Below are 22,958 nucleotides of genomic sequence, written 5' to 3'. Positions count from 1 at the left end.
CCAGTCATTTACTACGGCGTATCTTTTTGTCCCTGAACAGACAAAATGGAAAGATTTGCAAACATTCTGGAATCAAGCACTTCAACCACACTTCAAAAGAGTACAGTGGTACCTCGGGTTACATATGCTTCAGGTTACATACGCTTCAGGTTACACACTCCGCTAACCCAGAAATAGTGCTTCAGGTTAAGAACTTTGCTTCAGGATAAGAACAGAAATTGGGCTCCAGCGGCTCTTAGAAATTGGGCTCTTAGCTAAAGTGGTGCTTTAGGTTAAGAACAGTTTCAGGTTAAGTACGGACCTCTGGAACAAATTAAGTACTTAACCTGAGGTACCACTGTATCTTGATATTCAAACTCTACTGCAAGGGACCTTGGAGTTTTGGTGTCATGTTTTGGTGTTTTGAAATAAACAGGTGTCTACAGCCGAAAGATAAATAGATGATATAACAACCAGTTTTATTGTTCTAGCATTCTCTGGACAATGCACAAGAATGATGCAGGGGAAACATTATTTTCTTCCTAAAATGGCATCATAGAGTTGGCATTTCTTTAGCTGAACCTCCTTGAAGCCAGCAGCACTGAAGAGCGCATTGTACTCTGAAGGGGTTCGCTCTTTTCCTTCGGTATGAAGCAACATCATCATGGATTGGAGGTGTGCTTCCAATGGCCCACTTCTGTCCTCGTTGAGAACTATTTCCACCACTAACACTCCACCACCTGTTTCAAAGTATATTTCATTAAGTTAGGGAAACGAAAGATAGACCATTACTTCATTTGAGACAGCATGTTCAAAGAGCTCGGCTTCATCTTTCCAAGCATCCTGGGATCAGAAGCTCAAGTCAAACGAAAAGCAGTTTAACCTTGAGTGGCCCTACTGTATAAAAATGGAAGATCTATGTGGCAACCAAAGCAGGCTGTGAATTATAATTCATAGAATATCCTTTTCCCCACCACTTTCGCTCCAGTAGCCTGCCTGAAATGTGCTCAGCATAGGTGCAGCATTTTCTATAGTCACTGAATTTTGATAATGCAAGTTGCTACAACTATTCACCTTGAGTTCCTAGCTTAGGAACACACGTGGGCAGGGGTGGCACAAATGAAACAGGAACCTTGTTACCGTGAGAAAAACCGACAACAACAGAACCTTAACAGCACAAACTTAATTCCCTGATACAGAAGTGACATTCTAGTCAGATTGTGATGGAGGTGCTCTTTTATAAGAGAAAGAATGCACTTATGCAGCAAATGCTAAGATTTGTAGTATGAGCTACAGAGGGAGACATGATGCCTCCCTATCATATATACACTCTCTCCAGAGTGGCTGGGGAAACCTAGCCAGATGGGCGGGGTATAAATAATAAAATCATCATCAACAACAACTACAAGTCCCAGATCTTACTGGTATTTTCTTATCCTGGGCAGGAGGAGCCAATGGACTATAGTGGCAGACTGGTAGCAGGATGGAGCGTCAAGCACCAGAAAATAATCAGAAGCATTGAGATCTCACTGTAGGTGCCAATGTGTCAACAGATGAGTTAATGATTGAGGCCTCTAGTCTCTGGACTGCTCAGAATAACTAGGACTTGAACGGGGCTATCTGTTCCAAGGCCCAAGCCATGACTGTGCACATACATGTTTCCCAACTTTGGGCCAAACTCTCTATATATTTTTGAAAACATTTCAGTCCCACTTTTTCTGTTCATCCAGGACACTCAAAGCACCTACAAATGAAACCTCAATCTTGACCCAATTCAAGACTTGTTTTAAAACCTTTCTGTAGGCAATGCATACAGTGAGCTCTGGCTCACTTACAGACCCTCCAAGTGTCCCTATTTTCCAGGGATGCCTCTGATTTAGAGAAGCTGTCCTGGTTTCTGATTTGATCCCAGAATGTCCCACTTTTCCTTAGGACGTCCCTATTTTCATTGGAGAAATGTTGGCAGGTATGGAGTTATCCAACCCCATAGCCATCGGAAGGCAATCCTGTATAGAGAAGGGGTTTTTATGTTTAATGTTTTATTATGTTATTATATATAGGGATGCAGGTGGTGCTGTGGGTTAAAGCCTCAGCGCCTAGGGCTTGCCGATCGAAAGGTCGGCGGTTCGAATCCCTGCGGCGGGGTGCGTTCCCGCTGCTCGGTCCCAGCGCCTGCCAACCTAGCAGTTCGAAAGCACCTCCGGGTGCAAGTAGATAAATAGGGACCGCTTACCAGCGGGAAGGTAAACGGCGTTTCCGTGTGCGGCTCTGGCTCTGGCTCTGGCTCTGGCCAGAGCAGCGATGTCACGCTGGCCACGTGACCCGGAAGTGTCTCCGGACAGCGCTGGCCCCTGGCCTCTTAAGTGAGATGGGCGCACAACCCCAGAGTCTGTCAAGACTGGCCCGTACGGGCAGGGGTACCTTTACCTTTACCTTTATGTTATTATATATATTCAAAGCTGCTCAGAGTGGCTTGGGCAACCCAGTAAGATGTGTGGGGTATAAATAGTAAAATTATCGTTATGGAATGGGACGTCCCAATTTTCATCAGAGAAATGTTGGAGGGTATGCACTTATTGCCCACCACAGCTCCAGTTTTGGCCAGTCCTGCCTTATAAGCACACGTACCAGGCTTGCAGGCCTTGTGGAGTCTGGTTAGCAGCTGCACACACTTCTCGTCGTCCCAGTCATGCAGGATCCTAGCCAAAATATAGAGGTCAGCTTCCGGAATTGGGTCTTTAAAAAAATCCCCTGTAATAAAATGGGTAGATGGTAAATTAAAGCAATGGGTTCAATTAAATAGTTGAGCTCTACCCTTCAAAAATACCCTGATTATAAAGCTGGTGCCAGCAGAATATGTCATTCTTGATTTCTAAGGCTTTTTACACACCATAACTTCAAGGCACGTTCAAAGGACATTCTTCCCCTCAAAGAGTTCTGGACGCCACAGTTTGCTAAGAGTGCTGGGAACTGTAGTTATGTAAGGTCAGCAGCCTGAACAAACCAAGAACTCTTTGACTGTTAGAGTGGTAAAGAGAGATTTAAATGTAAGGCATGGATATGACTATTATCTAACACAAAGGAATAAGCAGAATTATGAAGCAGAATTCACCGCTCAAAGCACAACCACACTTGGATTTTGTTCTGAATCCATTTTACTCTCTAGTAGGTGAATAATAAGGTATGGGATGTTTTATGTCTACCCATACCTCCTTTCCTTTCCAAGATGATCTAATGATCTGAGGCACCAACTTCTGAGGGAACAGGAGTGCCAGATTGGCCCTGTGACTGTGGGTGCCATGCAGTGTGCATGGCCCTGGCACTAAAATTTGTGGGTGCCCAGCCCCTTCATGGGTAATTTTGTGGGTGCTTGGGCACCCAAGGTCCCAGGGAGTTGGCACCTATGCGAGCGAGAATGGAGGGGCAATGTCCCAATGTTGCACGTGTGATGTCAAGACATTGGGAGGAGCCGGAAGGAGCCAAACATGGTGGCAGTGCAGCTTCAATGTCTGGGGGGGGGGGTCCTCCTCCTCTTCCTACCACCACGACTGGTTCTCTGCCCCCTCCTCTCCGCAACAGGCAGAGGAGGAGAAGGAATTAGTCACTGAAGTTGTGCAGTGCTTAGCCTCCTCCGCCTCCACCTCCTCCTCTATCTGAGCCAGTGTAGTGTAGTGGTTAAGAGTGGTAGACTCGTAATCTGGGGAACCAGGTTTGCGTCTCCGCTCTTCCACATGCAGCTGCTGGGTGACCTTGGGCTAGTCACACTTCTCTGAAGTCTCTCAGCCCCACGCACCCCACAGAGTGTTTGTTGTGGGGGAGGAAGGGAAAGGAGAATGTTAGCCGCTTTGAGACTCCTTCGGGTAGTGATAAAGCGGGATATCAAATCCAAACTCTTCTTCTTCTTTCCTTCCTCCTCCTCCTCCTCCTCCTCCTCCTTTGAACATGGGAGAATCCCGGCCCCCTCCCCAAAAATATGGGGAGGGGAGGGCTCAGCCCCTAGGACATGGTATTCCTGGTAATAACACATCAGAACAAACCACAGTTACCCTCATGGAAAGTAATCCGGTGTTCTTCTGGGGATACGAAATGCTTCTTTGCCATTTCCACTACGTTGGGTAAGTCGAAAATGGTCACCGTAGAGTTTGGATACAAGGCAATGCATTCTTTAGCCAAGCCGCAGCCACTTCCTTCAAGGGAGAACAAGGAAAAACAAAAATGAAAACCTCTGTGCATCTCAAAGCTTCTTTCAAACACTCCTGTGCAAAATATCAGGACATCACCTCAGGTGAATGCCTCTCCAACAGTTTCATGGGCAGGGACACACGTCACCACCTGAGTAGCTTCAGGGATTTGACAGGATTGAACTTGTGCCGCAGATTATTCAGGATATAAGGAGATCAAAATATGTGAACACAATACATTGGAGGAATACTTTATTATTTATTTATGGCATCCATATCCTCCCCCCACCGTAACATAATATCTTGGAGTAGCATAGAACAGAACATTTCAAAATTAAACTACAAGATTAGGATATTGCATTGGAAAGCAACACAATTCATTGCGTACAAGGAGGGCGGGGGGACAGACTGCAGGTAGAATAAGGATAGGCAGAAATGATTAGCAAGGATAACCCTTGATGTCAAGTTTGTGGAGGAGACAGAGCCAGTGTTTCCCAAACTCTGGTCACCAGCTGTTTTTGGACTACAATTCCCATCATCCCTGACCACTGGTCTTTCTAGCTAGGGATGATGGGAGTTGTAATCCAAAAACAGCTGGGGACCCAAGTTTGCGAAATACTAGGTTAGAATGAACAGATTCAAAACAAATAGTCAAGGAGAAGAATGCTGCAGGACAAGAGGATGAACTTGACCAAAAAAATTACTCAACATGTCCTGACATATGAAAACTAATAGAGGAAAACAGCTGGGAGGCAAATAGAGTAATACCACTGAAGGATGTTTTCAACAGGAGAACAGAAACAATATGTTCCTTCTTGTTATCACCCATCTTTGGAATTTTTGTGGTCTTGTTTTGAATCTTTTTGCTGTTAATGGCTAAACTGTACCAGAATAGGGCACACACGAGACACCCACATGACGTTGACAGGCAGAAAAAGAAAGACAGATGAGGCCTTTTCAGCTTGCTCCTGTCTGGAACTCACCTCCCAAATCGCAAATGAGTGGGAAGTGAGAAAGATCAAAGGCAGCCATCACATCTCTGCCCCACAAATGCCAATTGGAATTCATACTGTGAGAGAACCTCTTCAACTCGCCCTCTGACCTGTAGATTCAAAATGACTTTGGCAGGTAAGCGGAAACAATACCCACGTGCAGCCTGATTTGTAATTTAGGGCTTGACTCTCAATCACACAATCATGCTCTGGGCAAACACCACAAAGCCCCAATTGCTCTGTCATCTGCTGTGCTGGAAGGAATGATTTCAGGAAATTCTTTGCCTGAAGCGATATATGACTTATTGCCACCTCTAGACTGTCATTGTTTTACAGGAGGGACTGAAGAGCATACTGGGAAATTCAGTTTTAAGGAATTAAAACGAAATAAGACGCTCCAGTGCAACAGACCCACTTTAAAAAAACAACTGATTTTTTTTTTTGCAGTTTGGAAAAAGATGGGGAAATAAACTGAAATGTGTGGAAGGAATAACCTGATTATCTGGAAGGATGTATGAACAGCCTGCAAGAAAATCAGGAAGGATGCAGGAAGAATGTTCATTCTCAAATACTGTATTTTTCGCTCTATAAGACGCACCTAGTTTTTGGAGGAGGAAAACAAGAAAAAAAATATTCTGAATCTCAGAAGTCAAAACAGCGAGAGGGATTGCTGTGCAGCGAAAGCAGCGATCCCTCTCGCTGTTCTGGCTTCTGTTATAGCTGCGCAGTCTGCATTCACTCCATAAGATGCACACACATTTCCCCTTACTTTTTAGGAGGGAAAAAGTGAGTCTTATAGAGCAAAAAATACGGTAATCTCCCCACAACCAGACAAACAGGTATGCTCCTAACAACCGAAGTGCTCAATAAATAGGTCATCTGCAAGACCCACGGTATCTGGTCCCATGGTGTCTAGGTGACTGAAGTGCTCTAACCAGTTGTGATTGAAATCCAACCAGAATTGGCCCAGGATGTGCAAATCCCAGGCAAAGGCCACTGAAAACATTGTTCCCAGCATTGCTGGAGAAATACTAAAAATGCTACAAAGGGGGGCAATGGGGGACGTCCGGTACCCTTTCAAATGTCTGGATTGTATGCACATTCCCAGAGATGTTTCCTACAACTGCACAATTGTTCAGTCTGACAAGAATGACCATTCCCCACATCAAATGGCCACCTTTTGCGTGGTCATGCGCAGCCCCCCAGATCCCAGTGCGACTCCTAGTAGTTCAGGCTGGCTTCATCCTCCCCAGGCTGGATACCTGGAGGTCTCCGCCTACCTCAGCCAATCGTCCAATCCTGCCTGGGGAGGCGTTGCCAGGTGATCAGCCAGGTAAGGGGAGGGACCATCCTGCCCACACAACAGAAGGTGAACCCTACCTGTGAAGCGTCAGTTGGCTTCAGAGCTTCTCCCACCCTGCCCTCCCTCAGTTAAGTCTTCTTTTGCAGGTTAACCTCTTCTCCACAGGTACGCAGGCGCTGCTACGTCAGGGCCAGAAAGGAATTTTCCTGCACTGGCAGGTTTTGCCTTTCCCGTAGCAAAATGTCACAGCTTTGGCAGTTTCAGGCCTTGGGCAGAATCCTTTAGTCTATCTTCCTAAATGGGGGGGGGGGCATGAACCGATGACCCACGCCCCCCTTGTGGCAGTGATCCCAGGGTTCCCCATTGAAGGGGAGGCATTGGCCATATGCCGAGAGGTTGTCATTGCTCTCCCCTCCGGCAGCGAAACAGGGGGAGGGCTCTCTGCTTGAACTTATGTTCTCCAGAGCCAGCCCAATCCCCACACACTCTGGATAACCCTGATGTCTCCCAGATCCTTGGCTGGGGACGGGGAAGGATAAACGCCCAATGCCTGAGCCAAGGTCTCCCTACATCTGAAATTTAATAAAGTTGTGGCCAGTTTTAATCCCATAGCACGTTGTCTTGAGTCATTATTCCACTTGGGGGCTGTCTGGGGTTGGGGAGACTCCGCCTGTCCACACAAACACCCATTCCCTCAAAGGTAAGAACTCCCGCCTCTAAAAACAACGACCTGCTTTTACCTAAAAAGGACATCAAAAAAATTGCTAGATGAATCGCCATATATTTTCCCAACTGGGCTTTTTCCTTGCCTGAAACAGAAAATTTGTTTCAATTGGGTGAAAATTAGGTAGCATAATGACCAAAGTAAATTCCAGATGTTCCCCACCACCACTTGAAAACAGAATACATTGCACAAACAATTACATGTATTGTTTTAAACCAGTGTTTCTCAGACTTGGGTTGCCAGTTGTTTTGGGACTATAGTTCCCATCATCCCGGACCACTGGTCTTGCTAGCAAGGAAAGATGGGAGTTGGAGTCCAGAAACAGCCAGAGACCAGAGTCTGAGTAACACTTTTAAACTGTAGCTGTAAAATCACAGGGTTCTTTCCCAAACCAGCTTTTATCTGAATTGAGAAAAAGAACAACTTAGATGCATTTTAAGCTAAAAATGTCTACACAGTCTTAGCTTTATCACTTTCAACAGTTGACATCTTGACTTTCCTCATGGCAGTCATCTTCCAAAGGCAGTTCAGCATTTCATTGCAAAGAGCCATTTTCTACATGAGTACACAGAGCTAGATACACACCCCCCCTTACCTCACTGCATCTGTCAAGTAGTTCAAATTCCGAAATGTGATTTCAGAGAAGAACATCATATGATGATACTGAGACTTAGGGCTTGATTCAGCAAGGTAGAGATTGGAAAAATCTGTGCTTCCATAAAGAGCTGATAGAAGGGAACAAAGAAATCAATGTTTTCACACCTTTGTAGAAGGCAAGCTTTTCTCCTTAACTGCAACTGTGTGAACAAAATGTCTGAAGCAACAACTCACAAATTAATTATCTAAAGCCCTGAAAGTAGTAAGATGAAGCCAAGTGAACATCCCTTTCCTACACAAACTAGTAATTCTTCAGAAAAGAGCAAAGCATCAAGTTCATTAGCTATAATTGTGATGGCATTTATTTCCATTTCATTTCCTAATGGGTGAGCTCAAAAGCTTATTATTTAAGAAAATACAACTTAGATTTTAGCCGGAGAGTGCTTTGTGTTTCAAGGTGCTTCCAGGCAGAGCTTTAACAAACATCCTCCTGCTCCTGCATCCTCCACTGTCTTCTGCTACTCTAGGAGAGTCCCAGGTGGGGGTGCTCAACATTCTTGCCTCTGATAACAACAGTGATTAAGTAATCAAGCATCCTCAGCAATGGTGCTGCCTGCCAAGTGCTGAAGCATTAGAGCTACCTCTGCATTTTGTGCTCTAACTTTCTTCAGAAATGCCCAGTTTTCCTTTTTTAAAAAGTCTGGGGGCCCCTGCTGGCATGTGCACCCCTTTCACAAGCCCTCCTGGGAAAGACCCCATCTGAAACCCTGAAGAGCCATTGTCAGTCAGAGTGGAGACAATACTGAGCTAGATAGACCAATGTTAGTATCCTGCGTCTCTAGTTTCTTAGGTGTCTCCCTTATTTAGATGGCAATGTTCATGACTTCATTTGCTTCCAGTTATGGTAGACCTGCTCCATTTGGGCATCTGTCCTGAAGTTGCGTCCTGGTGGCACCATTGTACACTTTAGCAGATAAGATGGCTGAAAACAGTCATCTTCAGCTACAAGTGAGTCAGAATTTCGAAACAACTTGAGTTGCTTCCTCCTTCCAGTGTGGTTACCTTGGCTGTCCGTCCTCTCCACTCGCAGGAGCTTTAAGCCCACACAGGTATCCAACAGCCTCTCCATTCCAGTGAAGCTGGTGCCCAGACGTTCAGCAATAGTTGTTGATGGCATGAGTTTGCCTGATTCCAAAAGCAGGTCAAATACTCCCAACTCAGCAGCAGTAAACATAATCTGGAAATAAATGGGGGTGGGGATTACAAAAGTGAATCCAGGTCATTCACAGGAAGGATAGAGACCCTGTGGCCATCTACATAGTGGTGGTTAACCCATGGACCTCTGGAAGCTGTTGGGTTCCCCATCAGCCACAGTCTATATGTAGTCCAATATCTAGAGGGTCGTGGGCTTCCCATCCCTGATATACAACTATGAAGAAAGGATGTTGAAAGAAGATGTTTTTGAGACACAAAGGCTGTGTACACATTACCATTTATGCTGGCTCCAGCACGCTTCCACCTCTGGTGTTTAAAGTCAAGTACCCGTGACATGAGCCACAATCCATTTGTATCCTGTAGCTTTTTGAGAAACACTGTTGTCTGATGCATTTCCTTTCAAACCAGCTTGCGTCCGGTTTAAAACCGAAATACACAGTTAAGCGGTGGTGTGTACGTTTCAGTCTGCACTGCACATGCACAGTTGGGCAACCTCATTTGGAGCACACAGAGTCAAAATATAGAGCTTACTGGTTTCTACTGCATTGCATTACATCTGTTGTTAGCTACCTTGAATGTACAAGGAAAAGTGGAACCAAAGAACTTTTAAAAAAGGAATGTAGTAATTGCAGATCACCTGAATGAAGCTCACAGGCTGCTTGTGGTCTGCAGATCACAGTTTGGGAACCTCTGTCAATAGGGGATTGCTGTGTTAGTTTATGACTGAACACAAAAGCCTGAGACCTGACTATTGACATTGTGCAATTAAAATGTACCTGTCTGTTCTGAACATGTTTGCTTCCCCTTTTGGAATCTGGCCTGGTTTCGACACTGAAAATGTAAAGCCATTCTGTACAAAGTTCTCTAGGGCAAAAGCAACGAGAAAACAGACGAGTTGCTTGTATTTTTTATTCAGAGTGGCGCAAGGTGTTTGGGTGAAGCCAGGCATTTGTGACAGTCATCGGCTGCAATGTGTTTTGTCTAGCCTCTCCAAGTCTCATGCGTTCCAACAGAATAAATGGAGAATCTGGTATTTATTCCCTATTTCTATTTCCCGTGTACAAATCATGCAATAAGAGCAGGAAAACAGATCTTGATTGCTTCAGTGCTTCATATATTGGAAGCAGATTGTTAGCATTGCATCATTTAAACTGTGATTAAATGGCATTGCAGAAATTAAAATATTGAAATGTGGAATGTGGAATGGAGTTGACCAGGCAGTTGCCCCTTCCCTAAATCAAATAATAAAAAACCTTAACTAACTGAGGTTCTGCCCCCCCAACATAAAGCATGCCCCCCCAACGTAACTTTGCCCATGGAAAAACAGTCTTTTCAAACATGCCCTCAGTTAGTATGACCTAGTTGGAATGCACATTTAATAAAACATTTATAAAAATGTATTAAATTTTGTTATAATGAACGTGTTGTACCCACATTAACATTTTCTCAGGGTGCTTCCAGGTGATGTGTTAATTGAACATTCATTCCTATTGTTTTCAGAGAGATCAGATAGCACTATGTCAAAGAAAATGTTATCTAACCCTTTCCTATCACATATTCCTATGACTTTACTTATTGCAAAAAAACCATCCTTTGGGGGGAGCAGGATTGTTGCGCAAAACCTCCCAATGAATCAGCTGTAATTGTGTAACCTGCATTTGCTGGTATTTTACGTGAATCCCACCCCAAATTAGTAAGAGTCTGGAAGTGCCTTCACGTTATGTTACCACAAAGAGAAACATCAAAACTAGGCCAAGTTCCAAAGGGGAAGCAAACATGTTCAGAAAAGACAGGAATTTTAATTGCACTACCATTTATATGTAGAAAATCCTTGAGAGTTTCATTATTCATAGACATTACCCACAAATCATACCTTTGAGACTAGGCATCCGTACTTGTATTGAAGCAGGGGCTTAATACATTCAATATCTTCTGTAGAGTCCATCGGTCTTCAGTACTCTTGTCAGACACACGGAAGTCTTCCTCTGCTGTTTAGACCACTCTTCCTCAGTGCCACACCAATGCTTGCAATATTGCTGTGCTGTATTCACAAAACATATGAAGAGATCCTTAGCTGGAATCAAAACAGACTCTGCGGATACTTGATAAGTTTCCTTGGATGAATTAATTGCAACAACTGGATCATAAATACCAAAAGTTATTTTCTGTGGAACTGAACTTGTTTCTTTATTTAGGTATTTTTATACCACCCTTGATTCATGATCCCAGGGTGGTTTACAAAAAAAGAATAGCACAACAGAAATGTAAAACACAAACAGTACGTTTTGCTACACCCAGATATTGACAACATATGCCCTTGCTGAAATATATGCTTGCACCAGCCTCCAGGTAGTATAAAAACATTATGCTTTCCACAGAGCGATGCCTCTGTGAAGCTTAAGATATTGGCATGATAAAAAAAAAATCCTGTTGTTGTTATTAGATACATAACACTTCCACAGAGCAGCAAACATTTATAAGTACATGGATGTTTTCCAGGGGCAGGGAGAAGGGGGAACACAATAAAAATCACCACTCTTAACAGTATCAAAACTAATATATTTAAAAAGTAGTACAGTGGTACCTCGGGTTACATACGCTTCAGGTTACATACGCTTCATGTTACAGACTCCGCTAACCCAGAAATATTACCTCAGGTTAAGAACTTTGCTTCAGGATGAGAACAGAAATTGTGTGGTGGCGGCGCAACGGCAGCAGGAGGCCCCCTTAGCTAAAGTGGTGCTTCAGGTTAAGAACAGTTTCAGGTTAAGAACAGACCTCTGGAACAAATTAAGTACTTAACCCGAGGTACCACTGTATATTTTGGTGCATCCATATTGTAACATATGCAAGCTAAATGAAACAGCTCAACTAATAACCTCCCATAAACTTTGGTCTACAACAGGTAAGTCAGCCTTCACCTACTTAGAGACTGCAACTCCCATTAGCTCCAGTCACCATTGCTGCATTTTAGTGTATTTTTCATCTTTTTTGGAAGCCGCCCAGAGTGGCTTGGGAAACCCAGCCAGATGGGCGGGGTACAAATAATAAATTATTATTATTATTATTATGGGGCTGATGGGAGCTAGAGTCCAAAATACCCGGAGTGCACCAAGTTAGCAAAGGCTTCCTGTCAATTGCATGCAATATGCTAGCAAGGGACTACTTTTCCTGTGCCCTTTAATTTCTTCCCACTGCACTTTTCCTACTACCACTTTGCTGCTTTGCTATCACTATCCCATTTTACCTGTCAAAACAAAAAAAATTCCTTCCAGTAGCACCTTAAAGACCAACTAAGTTAGTTCTTGGTATGAGCTTTCGTGTGCATGCACACTTCTTCAGATACACAGTATCTGAAGAAGTGTGTATCTGAAGAAGTGTGCATGCACACGAAAGCTCATACCAAGAACTAACTTAGTTGGTCTTTAAGGTGCTACTGGAAGGAATTTTTTTTGTTTTGACTATGGCAGACCAACACGGCTACCTATCTGAAACTGGAACCATTTTACCTGTGGTGGGGCTCCAAGGAAGAAGTGGCAAAGCCTACATACATCACGGAGAGCAAGGCTTATAGCCTCTACACAGAGCAAAGTTCAACTAAATATCTAAACTCTTCATCTTCACGTGAGACAAAGTGGCCTTCCTTTCTGCTTTCCTTTTGATAATTTGACAGCAAGGGATTTTCCTTTGTTTTAAATCCTTTTTGCAAGCTGATTTATTGCTTGCTCTTAAACCCCCTCCACCCCCAAACAATCCATTGTTTTGCAATAAGCAAAAGACCCTCTCATTATGATGGCTCTCTCTGTGTGTACAGTACTCCATTGTGGGAGCTGGCCCTACCATTTGCAAGCCCATTTTGACAACATTGAAAGGAGAAGCAGTTAGCAAATTTAATTATTATTCACAGTGGTTTTAACTGCTAAGGAGAGGGAGTCTTCGGCTTCTGATGACAAAATAATTTGGGTAGCATGCACCTTAACCGGGGTGAAAGGAGACACACCATTTGCTGCTTCAGGCATTGAAATGTCTTGTCTGGTCCTGCACATTATCCTTGCCATGGAGACTTCAGAAACACCCCCTGGTGAAAAAATCCTATGTGAGCTAGGCTTAATATGGAAAGTGGATTGCCATTAGTGATACAGTTGGAAGAGGAATGAAGCCTGTCCTGTTACCTAGACATTCATGGGCATAGCCAGGATTTTTGTTGGTGGGGCAGGACTTTTGTTGGGGGGCAGGGCAGAACCAAAGTGAGTAGTCAGTTAGTTAAGTATTTCTATTGTTTTACTTGACTGGGGGGGGGAGCTGCCCGCCCCTTGGCTACGCCCATGTAGACACTGTAATTATAGATCGCATTTATGCAAAAGTAAGAGAAAATCCAGAACTTTTATTTTATCTTTTATTAGGTATGTATGTATGGCACAGTAGTGGGTTGCCATGGCACTTCAGCAATCAGCACATAGCCATATGTTGTATTCTTCAATCCCTGTTCAGAAAATTCTTCTCCAGAACGCCAACATATATACTCGGAACGCAATTGAACTGTATGCCTCCCAAGGTGGAAAGCAAATTACAATGGCAATTGGTGATCCTGCCTGAAAGCAGTAACCCAGCCCCCTGCAGAGCCTAGTAAAGCTAAAGGTAGCCCTGACCGTTAGGTCCAGTCGCGGACGACTCTTGGGTTGCGGCGCTCATCTCGCTCTATAGGCTGAGGGAGCTGGCGTTTGTCTACAGACAGCTTCCGGGTCATGTGGCCAGCATGACTAAGCCACTTCTGGCGAACCAGAGCAGCACACAGAAACACAGTTTACCTTCCCGCCGGAGCGGTACCTATTTATCTACTTGCACTTTGACAAGCTTTCGAATGGCTAGGTTGGCAGGAGCTGGGACCGAGCAACGGGAGCTCACCCCATCACGGGGATTCGAACTGCTGACCTTCTGATTAGCAAGCCCTGGGCTCTGTGGTTTAACCCACAACGCCACCCGCGTCCCTAGTATGATTCCTTAATTCCCATAGTGTATTTCCATAACTGAAGTAACAAAATGCACCTTCTTCTCAAGTTAAGTGTGCTGAGGGGCATGTAACCTGGCCCTATGCACATAACCACCCAATCCTATACATATACGTTTAGAAGTAAGCCCCAAGGAATTCAACCCAGCTCACTCCCAGGTAAGTGCTAATACTGGATTGCAGGCTAGATGCATTAGCATACCCAGTGCTTTTTTCTGGGGGTACACATACCCCTAAACATTTTGTGAATCTTTGTACTTCTGTCCATTTACTGTATTTATTTTTCCCGATTTGAACTATAAAATGGTGGTTTTCTTGAGTCAAAATGAGAGTACCCATAAACATTTCTTTTAGAAAAAAAGCAGTATACCATGGGATCAGGCTGTTACTTATACCCAGTGGGATTTAGTTCTGAGAAACGCTGTGGGTTAAACCACAGAGCCTAGGACTTGCCGATCAGAAGGTCGGCGGTTCAAATCTCCGCGACGGGGTGAGCTCCCGTTGGTCAGTCCCTGCTCCTGCCAACCTAGCAGTTCGAAAGCACATCAAAGTGCAAGTAGATAAATAGGTACCGCTATGGCGCGAAGGTAAATGGTGTTTCCATGCACTGCTCTGGTTCTCCAGAAGCAGCTTAGTCATGCTGGCCACATGATCCGGAAGCGAGATGAGCGTCACAACCCCAGAGTCAGTCACGACTGGACCTAATGGTCAGGGGTACCTTTACCTTTACTTTTACATATGCATCGGATCAACCAACAAGTTTATTCAAGTTGGCACCTCTGCCTCTATTAGATTTTAACTCTTGTTGGCTCCACAATTCCGGGGATAAGAAGATACTCATTATAGAATAACCCCGTCCAACTCACAATAATATTTTCTCCAGGGACAGGGCCCACAACCCAACCTTATACAAGCCCACTCAGAAGTCAGTCCCATTGAGCTCTGTGCAATTTACTACCCCCCAAACGGCGGCTGCTTTATTTATGAGCCACACAGCGGGTGGGAGCGAACGCAGCTTCTGCTTCGGGTGAATGCTGTGGCAACAAACGTGAGAAGCGGCGGCCGCGCCGCCCCGCCCCGCCCCCCCCCCAGCGCGGTTTGCTCGAGCGGCCCAATCAGCCGGCGCAGCGATTGATGGAAGGTTGCAACGCGCGGCTGCCGTCCAATCAGCGAGCGGCGCGGCTTTCCAAAGGCGGGCGCGAACGGGCGCTACGTCTAGAGCCCGGCTTCTAAAATAAACAGCGGAGGAACCAGCGGCGCGCGCGGAGCGGCTCGGGACGCCTGTGCGCAGCGGGATGGCCGAACATTTCCCCGGCGGCTGTAGTAACATATACCAGCCCATTACTCAGTGGTAGGTGGCCTCCGCACCACCACGACCTCATTTCCTGGAGGTGGAGGCGTCTCTTTATCAGCAGTCCTGCTGCTTTTTAGCCCCGCGAGCTGCGAGTGCTGCCTGCTTCTCACTGCAGCAGCAGCAGCAGCTGAAGGGAAAGCCGAGCTGCTTGGCTCTGGGGTGGGCGGACAGAAAGCGAGCGACCTGTCAGGAGGAGGAAATTGGGGAATAAGTTTGTTCCTCACCCATTGCCGGATTTACGTATAAGCTAAGCAAGCTACAGCTTAGGGCCCCACTTTCTTGGGGGCTCCAAAAAAAATTAAAGGGGAAAAAAACACAACTTCATGTACATTTTCAAAATATAAGTTAAATAAAATAAAACCAACATACAGCAACAGTGTTTTGTGTTGTATAGGCTCCTATGATGTAAGTAATGCCCCCCCCCCTGCTTTGCCTAAAATATCTCTGCTTTGCGCATTTCTGTATATAGGGGGCCTACATTCTGCATGGACTGGTTGCATGCATAAATTACCATTTAGCATATATTCAACACAAAAAACAACGATGTTGAGAGAGGACAGCTGGACATGTAAAGGGCCATATTACCTTCAGTAGCTTAGGGCCTCATCAAACCTAAATCTGGCCCTGCCCCACCCCACCCAAAAAATAAGTTTCAAGAGACTCTGCGCAGTGCAGTATTACAGCTGCCTCTAGACCATGGTATTGTGCAGCTCAGAATCTGCATGCTTTGATGAGGGGTAACATCTCTCTAAAGTCCTGGGCAAAAGTCTCTCTCCCAGCCCAACCTTGAGATGCTGTGCTCTGCCAATGAGCTTGTGGCCCTTCCCTCACAATACATTTGCAAACACGGATTTTGTCACAGTGTTTCCTGAAGGGGCATTTCGCTGCATTTAAAACAAAAAACAAAAACACCTAACACAATTTGCCATGTGGTTCAGTGTTTCCACCAGCTCCGGAAGTTGGAAATAATTGTGCTGTTTGTTTTGGTTGTTGAATAGATAGCCCTCAAATGGCATCCTTCAAACCTGTTTTTAATGACACCCATGCTATTGTGTAATACCTTTGATTGGGCATAAGCGGATGTCTGAGGAAACCAGCTTGTTAAACCAAAGTAGGTTTTGGTCTGGTCAGTGTCTGAATGGGAGATGCCACAAGTTCCATGATGGGGAAAAGGTGGGCTATATATATATATAATCGTTTATTTATTAAATAGGGTTTTTCTGTTTTTGGTATCAGGTATGGTTAGTCTGAATTGTGTGCAGATTACTGGGTAAGAAGCATAAGAAGAGAGAGCCATTCTGGATTAGCCCCGAATATAGCATTTTGCTCCCCCAATAGCTGGCCTGATGATCTAGCATGCATAAATATACTGTATTTTTCGCCCCATAGGACGCACCGCCCCATAGGACGCACCTAGTTTTTTTTTGGGGGGGGAAATAAAGAAAAAAAATTAATTTCCCCCCCCAGGTACGGGGCTGGCGTGAGCTTCCCCCGACCCCAGCCCCCAGAACAGCCTGCTATCCACAAGCCTAGGGAGCCGCACTGGTCTCCCCAGGCTTGCGGAGAGCTGTGCGAAGCCCAGGTGCGCTCTTCAGCGCACCCCAGGCTTCGGAATGCAGGCAGCTCCGCGCAACCTTTGGGAGCCTGGCGCGAAGCCGTGCCAGGCTCCAGAGGGTTGCACGGAGCTGCTCCGAGCCCCGGAGTGCAGGCAGCTCCGCGCAACCCTCGGGAGCCCGGCGCGGCTTCTCGCCGGGCTCCCAAGGGTTGCGCAGAGCTTCCTGAAGCCTGGAGAGCGAGAGGGGTCGGTGCGCACCGACCCCTCTCACTCTCCAGGCTTCAGCGAAAGCCTGTATTCGCCCCATAGGACACACACACATTTCCCCTTCATTTTTGGAAGGGAAAAAGTGCTTCCTATAGGGCGAAAAATACGGTATGTATTTACTACATTTTAATGCCACGTAACAACTGAAGTTCTGTAGGCAAAATGAAGGTTAAATGATTAAAACAGATTGAAATAAAATGAAATAATAAAATATAAAAGCGTTAAAATAGCTGCAGAATGCAACCAAAGTGAAACTCACAACCTTGAGATATGGAGACACTGTATTCAAACAATTAACAATTTTATGGAATTCAATTTTGTTTCACAAAACGCTTTGTAAACCCAGGAATTCCAAGTTATAATTTTATTTTACCTGCTGCAAACCTTCTGTCCTTCAAAGTAAACATAGCAACCCGCATCTTCTGAACATAAATAGGCATAACATTTGTTTCCTCTTGGTTCTTTTCCCCCCTCCAAGGATAGCAGACAATTTCTTTGTATGCGAAGGATGCAGTGTGCCACGTTGTCTGCTGTACGAAATGTATGTGGAGAACTGCAGACAGGAGGCCCAGACTCAAGTAAATCCAGCTACATTTGGAAAGGTATACACAGTGTGCTGCTGCTACCTTAAAATGCTATCGGTTTCGGATGGAACTGTACCAGTTTCTGCTCCATTAGAAGCTTTGGGCTCTGGGAGCTGATTTTAGTAGAACTGCTATTCATTTGTTATAGAGATGCAGTGGTGTTATATTTGTACATACTTATCAAACAAATCTTCCCTTCTGTTCAGTAATCACTTGGTATTGTATATCGTGTTGAGACATGTGCAGGACACTCCTATTCATAATTGCTCAGTACAGCTCATTTCAATGGGAATTAACTCCCTATTAAATCTGCATACAATGGCTGCCTTAGATTCAAATTAGACCCAGTGGGCGATTCAATATGGTGGTTTTAATATGTGTTCCACTCACAACTGCTGTGAGACGTACACAATGTATACTTGAGTAAACATTCGTATTTCTGGATATAAACTGTCAAGTGAAAAATGGCATGAGGCTGCTGTCCTAAACACACATTCCTGGGAGGTCTTAATGTGGCTTCCTTCTGAGTAGATGATGTGTACTGAGGAATGCACTATAAAACATGTAAAATATTCCAGATAGATTGACAGAATGTGGGAAATTACTAGCTGTTCAGTTCAGTAAATACCAGGTGAGTACATCACCTGGTGATGACTAGAAAATGGGTTGAAAATGTTCTGAGATGATACAGGAAGCACACAAATATTTTACCAGTGTGACTAACTTTTCTGTGCATTTCTTTTAAGCTTGTTCGGTTAGTGTTCCCAGACTTAGGAACCAGAAGACTGGGCACAAGGGGAAGTGCAAGGTACATTATCATTTCATTTGTATTAATTGGAGATTTAGAAGCTATCAGAAAAGTCTATAGTCAGCTGCTTATTTGTGCATTTAAGAGTTCACGGGTACTGTAATATGGAAGGTGAACTTTCATGCAGAACCATGGTAGCAGCATCTGTAAACAGTGAAATATATTCACAGTAAGGTAAAGGTAAAGGGACCCCTGACCATTAGGTCCAGTCGTGGCCGACTCTGGGGTTGCGGCGCTCATCTCGCTTTATTGGCCGAGGGAGCCGGCATACAGCTTCCGGGTCATGTGGCCAGCATGACTAAGCCGCTTCTGGCGAACTAGAGCAGCGCACGGAAATACCGTTTACCTTCCTGCCAGAGCGGTACCTATTTATCTACTTGCACTTTGACGTGCTTTCAAACTGCTAGGTTGGCAGGAGCAGGGACTGAGCAATGGGAGCTCACCCCGTCACGGAGATTTGAACCGCTGACCTTCTGATCGGCAAGTCCTAGGCTCTGTGGTTTAACCCACAGCGCCACCTGTGTCCCTTTATTCACAGAGAAATCTTCAACTCCCTCGCTCTTCTGTATCTCTTTCCTTTAAATGTTCTGTGGGTGTTAAATCATTTCCCCCGTCAATCCCCGAGTCTCTCTCTGCCTAGTTTATTGTACTCTTTTCTCCAATTTCTTCGCATCTAAGATCCCTGTCTCTGTTCCTCACTTCCCCAGCTGTTTTCACAGTCCTTGACCTCCTGGCTTCTTTTCCTTTCTGAAAACAGCACACCTGTTCTCTTCCCCTGCAGGCAGTGTGTGTGCATTCACACTAAATTCAATTTTTACTTTCCTTATAGGAGCTGCAGTTTGTTAATATTCTGCCGGTGGCAGTTGACTGCTGAATGGTGCTAATGTTCATAAATATTCTAAGATGGAACAGAAGGATCAGTCAATGCTTGTGGTTTTTAAACCACCCACCCTCATGTGACATTAGTCTATAGGCAGAATTAAATTTATCACTAATTGGCAGAGCTTCACATTGGAAAACATGGTGATCTTTAGAGCAGTTTTCATATGATTATCGGAGAGAAACTATTTGTTTTAAGTCAAATTGCAGCATATAAAAATCTGGCCTGTAGCTTAGTGCTTCTCAAGCATTTTGAAGTGGGACCCACCTTTAATTTTATTTTTCCTCCCTCTTCAAAACACATTGAAGAATATCTCATCAGGAGTCAACACTGCACAAGTTTATATTTTATATCCATTTTTAATGACGACATAGGTATATAGCCAATGTAGTGTCTTCCAGATGCTGTTGGTTACAACTCCCATTATCACTGACCATTGGACATGCTTTCTGGGGCTGTTTTGTTTATTTATTTCCACTTGTTAATTGCTTCCTATGAGACATCGCAAAATCATTTAACACTGGAAACCTCAACAGTGAAAACATATATAAAACACTTGACACAGTTCTGTATATAAAAACAATTTCAAATCCGAGACAGATGGGGACAAAAGTTTCCCTTAAAAGGCTTGCTGAAAGAGGAAGGCATCAAAACGACAATACAGTAGGTGGGAGGGTGGCTGTCTGATACAAAACCGAATAATAGATTACACCACTCTAGAAGCCCAGTTCCTATGTCCTGCAGAACAAGCCCTCCTCATGAGATGTTATCTGCAGTTGACATTCTCCTGCAGAGCACAGTGATCAGTCGGGTTACATAAGGAGTGATAGGGTCTTTTAGGTTTCCGGGTCCCAAACTGCATAGGGAATTGTGCACCACTACCAGCACTTTGAACTTAGCCCAGTAGGCAATTAGCTCCCAATGTAATTCTTTCAGCAGCAATGTAATATAATGGTGATCGTTTGCCCCAGTGAGCAGCCACATCTCTGCATTTCAAAGCTGCAGCTTCTGGGTCAACATCATGGGCTGCTCTACAACTGATGGGAGTTGTATTCTAAAACATCAGAGTACATACATTGGCCACCCATATTCTAGGCAGTATAGGAATAGAATAGAATTTAAGCTGTGACATAGAGCAACAATGGGGAAACTGTGCCCTCCAGATGTTGTTGGAATTCATCCCTCATCAACCCCAACCAGCATTGGCCAGCAGTCAGGGAGGTTCACAGTTGTAGTCCAATAACATCTGAAATGCCGCAGGTTCCCTACTCTTGTCATGAATGGAAGGAGCTTATTTATTAATGGGGTTGCCCAGTAGGAAGGGTGTGCTGTCTGCCTGATGAAGGAAGGAAGGAAGAACCTAAGTCCTGCGGAAATGGGGCAAGGGAGCATGTCATTCATTGTGCAACCCAGGCATAGGCAAACTCCAGCCCTCCAGATGTTTGGGGCTAAAATTCTCATAATCCCTAGCTAACAGGACCAGTGATCAGGGATGATGGAAATTGTAGTCCCAAACATCTGGAGGGCCAGAGTTTGCCTACGCCTGGTGCAACCCAACAGGACCACATCAGGACCCACAGTTTTGGTTGCACTGGCTTAGTTGATTATCAACAAGGTTGTACATAGCATATTAGGTGGTTAAAGGTGTCGCAGGAAGTATCCCATTTATTTATATACGTATTTTGAATCTTTGACAGATATTTACAGATTATGGCTGAGAGTTTGCCACGCAACTGGCCTCTTCATTAATCTCTTAAATTTGTCTGTTATTCTTCAGGTATCATTATGATGGAATACAGATAAAGAAGAGCTCACCCTTCTATGCCTACTATTGCTATCTTTTGGCTGAGAAAAGGGAGAACAGGTTTGGTTCTTAAATATGTTTCATGACAAAATGTGGGTACGGATAGCTGAAATTGTATTTCCAGTGAATTTACGCCAGTTGGTGGATAATGATAACCCTGGCACTTTGAGGATTGGGGGGTCCCAGTTTGCTGTGTAGTTGCAACAGAAGCTGTAAAACAGTATGGGATTAAGAGTCTCATGCTGTACCAACTGAGCTATCCCAGTGTGATCTTGTTATTCACAAAATGTCTTGGTTCAATCCCAGGTCTAATGGGTGACATTTAGTTTTACGGTCAACAAATAAGAAGAACCAAGCTTGCAAAGGTCAGCTGGTTTAACTGAGACCGTTTAATGAAGTCCCAGGCAAGAGGACTTCAGATAGCTTTCCAGTTACTGATTCAGCTATTTGAACAGCTGAGGGATCAGAGTGGGACCCCCTTTGCTAATTAACTCAAATTTTGGATGTGCATTGTTGAGCAAACAGAATATATTTGCAAGCTCTAGTTGTCAGTTACAACCTGTTTGAGCAAGATTCGGTTTGGCAGATTTTACTCTTAAATGTCAAAACTACTGCTGCCAAGTTCTGATTTAACTTAAAATCAGATTTGTCGCACATTGATCACACACACACACACACACACACACACCTGCTGCAATGAGCTACACGTCACAGTAGAAGGATGCAGATGCCTACAATAGTATATATGGATGAAGTGTGGGTTTAAAAAATTGCTTCAAAATGATCCACTTAACTGAGTTGTGCAGCATGGAGATTCTGTCTGGAGACTAAATCATATATTCTACATTCATATTACACAAGGGGGGTGGGGAGGAAACAAGTTACTTGTGAAAATTCGTGGGGTTGAATCCAAATGTGTGTTTCCACTAGCAAAAAGCAATTTCTGCTCTTGGAATGATTGTGTTTGAATTAGTGATAGATGAAAAAGGTGACCCCAAATCTGGAGGATGAGCAATGAATTTGAGGGAAATTGAACCTGGGACATACTGGGTATGGTTTTAAATTGGGGAAATAAACTAATTTAAGATGACTTTGTCCAGATGATTTGGAGGTAATGAATGGGGGATAATTTAAGGGGAGTTGAATTGCTTTGGAGGATAATGTACTGGGAAATTAATGGGGGATACATGAATTGAAGAGAAATTAGTTTGGTGTGAACTGCAGTGGAGTGCAAATTCATTAGAAAAATTTACCTGGGCTGATTAGGGTGGGAAATTAGTTGTCTTGCCTACTGTGATGTTTCTACATATAAATTAGCATAGGCAGATTTGTTCCTGTGGTCCTATGCAGCTTTAAGTATGTAGCCAGGCACCTGCAAGGTGTTTTACGAAAGTCAGCAAACGTATTAAAATACCAGTCTTAAGAATTTCATTTCATTTATTCATTAATTAAATTTCTATCTCGGCCTTCCTCCTAAAGGAGCCCGGGACAGCCGCAAAAACAGACAACAGCCATCACAATGAAATAATGCCATTAAAATGTAGCAAAATAAAAAATGAGCTGGAAAAAATGAGCATATAGTCTTGGGTAGCCTGTGGAAAAATAACTTTAACCATGATGGGGATGTGCAGTGTAACCTGACATGACTCACAGCTAGTTACTGGTTCCATCCATTTTCCTTGTTGGGGTAGGCATTGCTATATAACA

General features: G+C 44.3%; 2 protein-coding genes across 5 annotated transcripts in view; one reads left to right on the top strand and one right to left on the bottom strand.

Annotated features, from left to right (window-relative positions):
* Window positions 1-473: 473 nt before the first annotated feature.
* On the bottom strand, window positions 474-11,090 carry LOC307214232 (acetylserotonin O-methyltransferase-like). The gene is made up of 8 exons (XM_079972976.1): window positions 10,865-11,090; window positions 8,839-9,013; window positions 7,775-7,904; window positions 7,196-7,264; window positions 5,144-5,262; window positions 4,026-4,166; window positions 2,608-2,730; window positions 474-719 (listed from the first exon to the last, which is right to left on the bottom strand). Exons 1-8 carry the CDS (start codon window positions 10,934-10,936, stop codon window positions 511-513), a joined length of 1,038 nt encoding a protein of 345 aa, XP_079829102.1. The 5' UTR covers window positions 10,937-11,090; the 3' UTR covers window positions 474-510.
* The window catches only part of RFX8 (regulatory factor X8), a 47,666-nt gene continuing 29,869 nt past the window's right edge, over window positions 5,162-22,958 (top strand). The window contains exons 1-4 of one of the 4 annotated variants that reach the window (XM_079972768.1): window positions 5,162-5,288; window positions 17,654-17,777; window positions 18,506-18,567; window positions 21,225-21,311. In XM_079972768.1, the coding sequence (XP_079828894.1) occupies window positions 17,715-17,777; window positions 18,506-18,567; window positions 21,225-21,311 (212 nt within the window). In that variant the 5' untranslated portion in view covers window positions 5,162-5,288; window positions 17,654-17,714. Of the gene's footprint in view, window positions 5,289-15,219; window positions 15,351-17,653; window positions 17,778-18,505; window positions 18,568-21,224; window positions 21,312-22,958 lie in introns of those variants that run through there. The other 3 variants (XM_079972767.1, XM_079972769.1, XM_079972770.1) reach the window with 3 other exon arrangements.

Source organism: Podarcis cretensis (genome assembly GCF_951804945.1).
Source record: "Podarcis cretensis genome assembly, chromosome: 4".
NCBI classification, from domain to species: domain Eukaryota; kingdom Metazoa; phylum Chordata; class Lepidosauria; order Squamata; family Lacertidae; genus Podarcis; species Podarcis cretensis.
The sequence above is the reverse complement of the archived record's forward strand: the minus strand, read 5'-3'. Positions and strand labels throughout refer to the sequence as shown.

Excerpts from the sequence above, each read along its gene's own strand:
- LOC307214232 (XM_079972976.1), bottom strand. The coding sequence starts at position 10,936 with ATGGACTCTACAGAAGATATTGAATGTATTAAGCCCCTGCTTCAATAC. Across the intron at positions 7,905-8,838 it reads GGAGAGGACGGACAGCCAAG|CTCTTTATGGAAGCACAGAT; the intron begins GTAACCACACTG and ends CCCTTCTATCAG. Across the intron at positions 5,263-7,195 it reads TTTTTTGATGTCCTTTTTAG|GTCAGAGGGCGAGTTGAAGA; the intron begins GTAAAAGCAGGT and ends TTGAATCTACAG.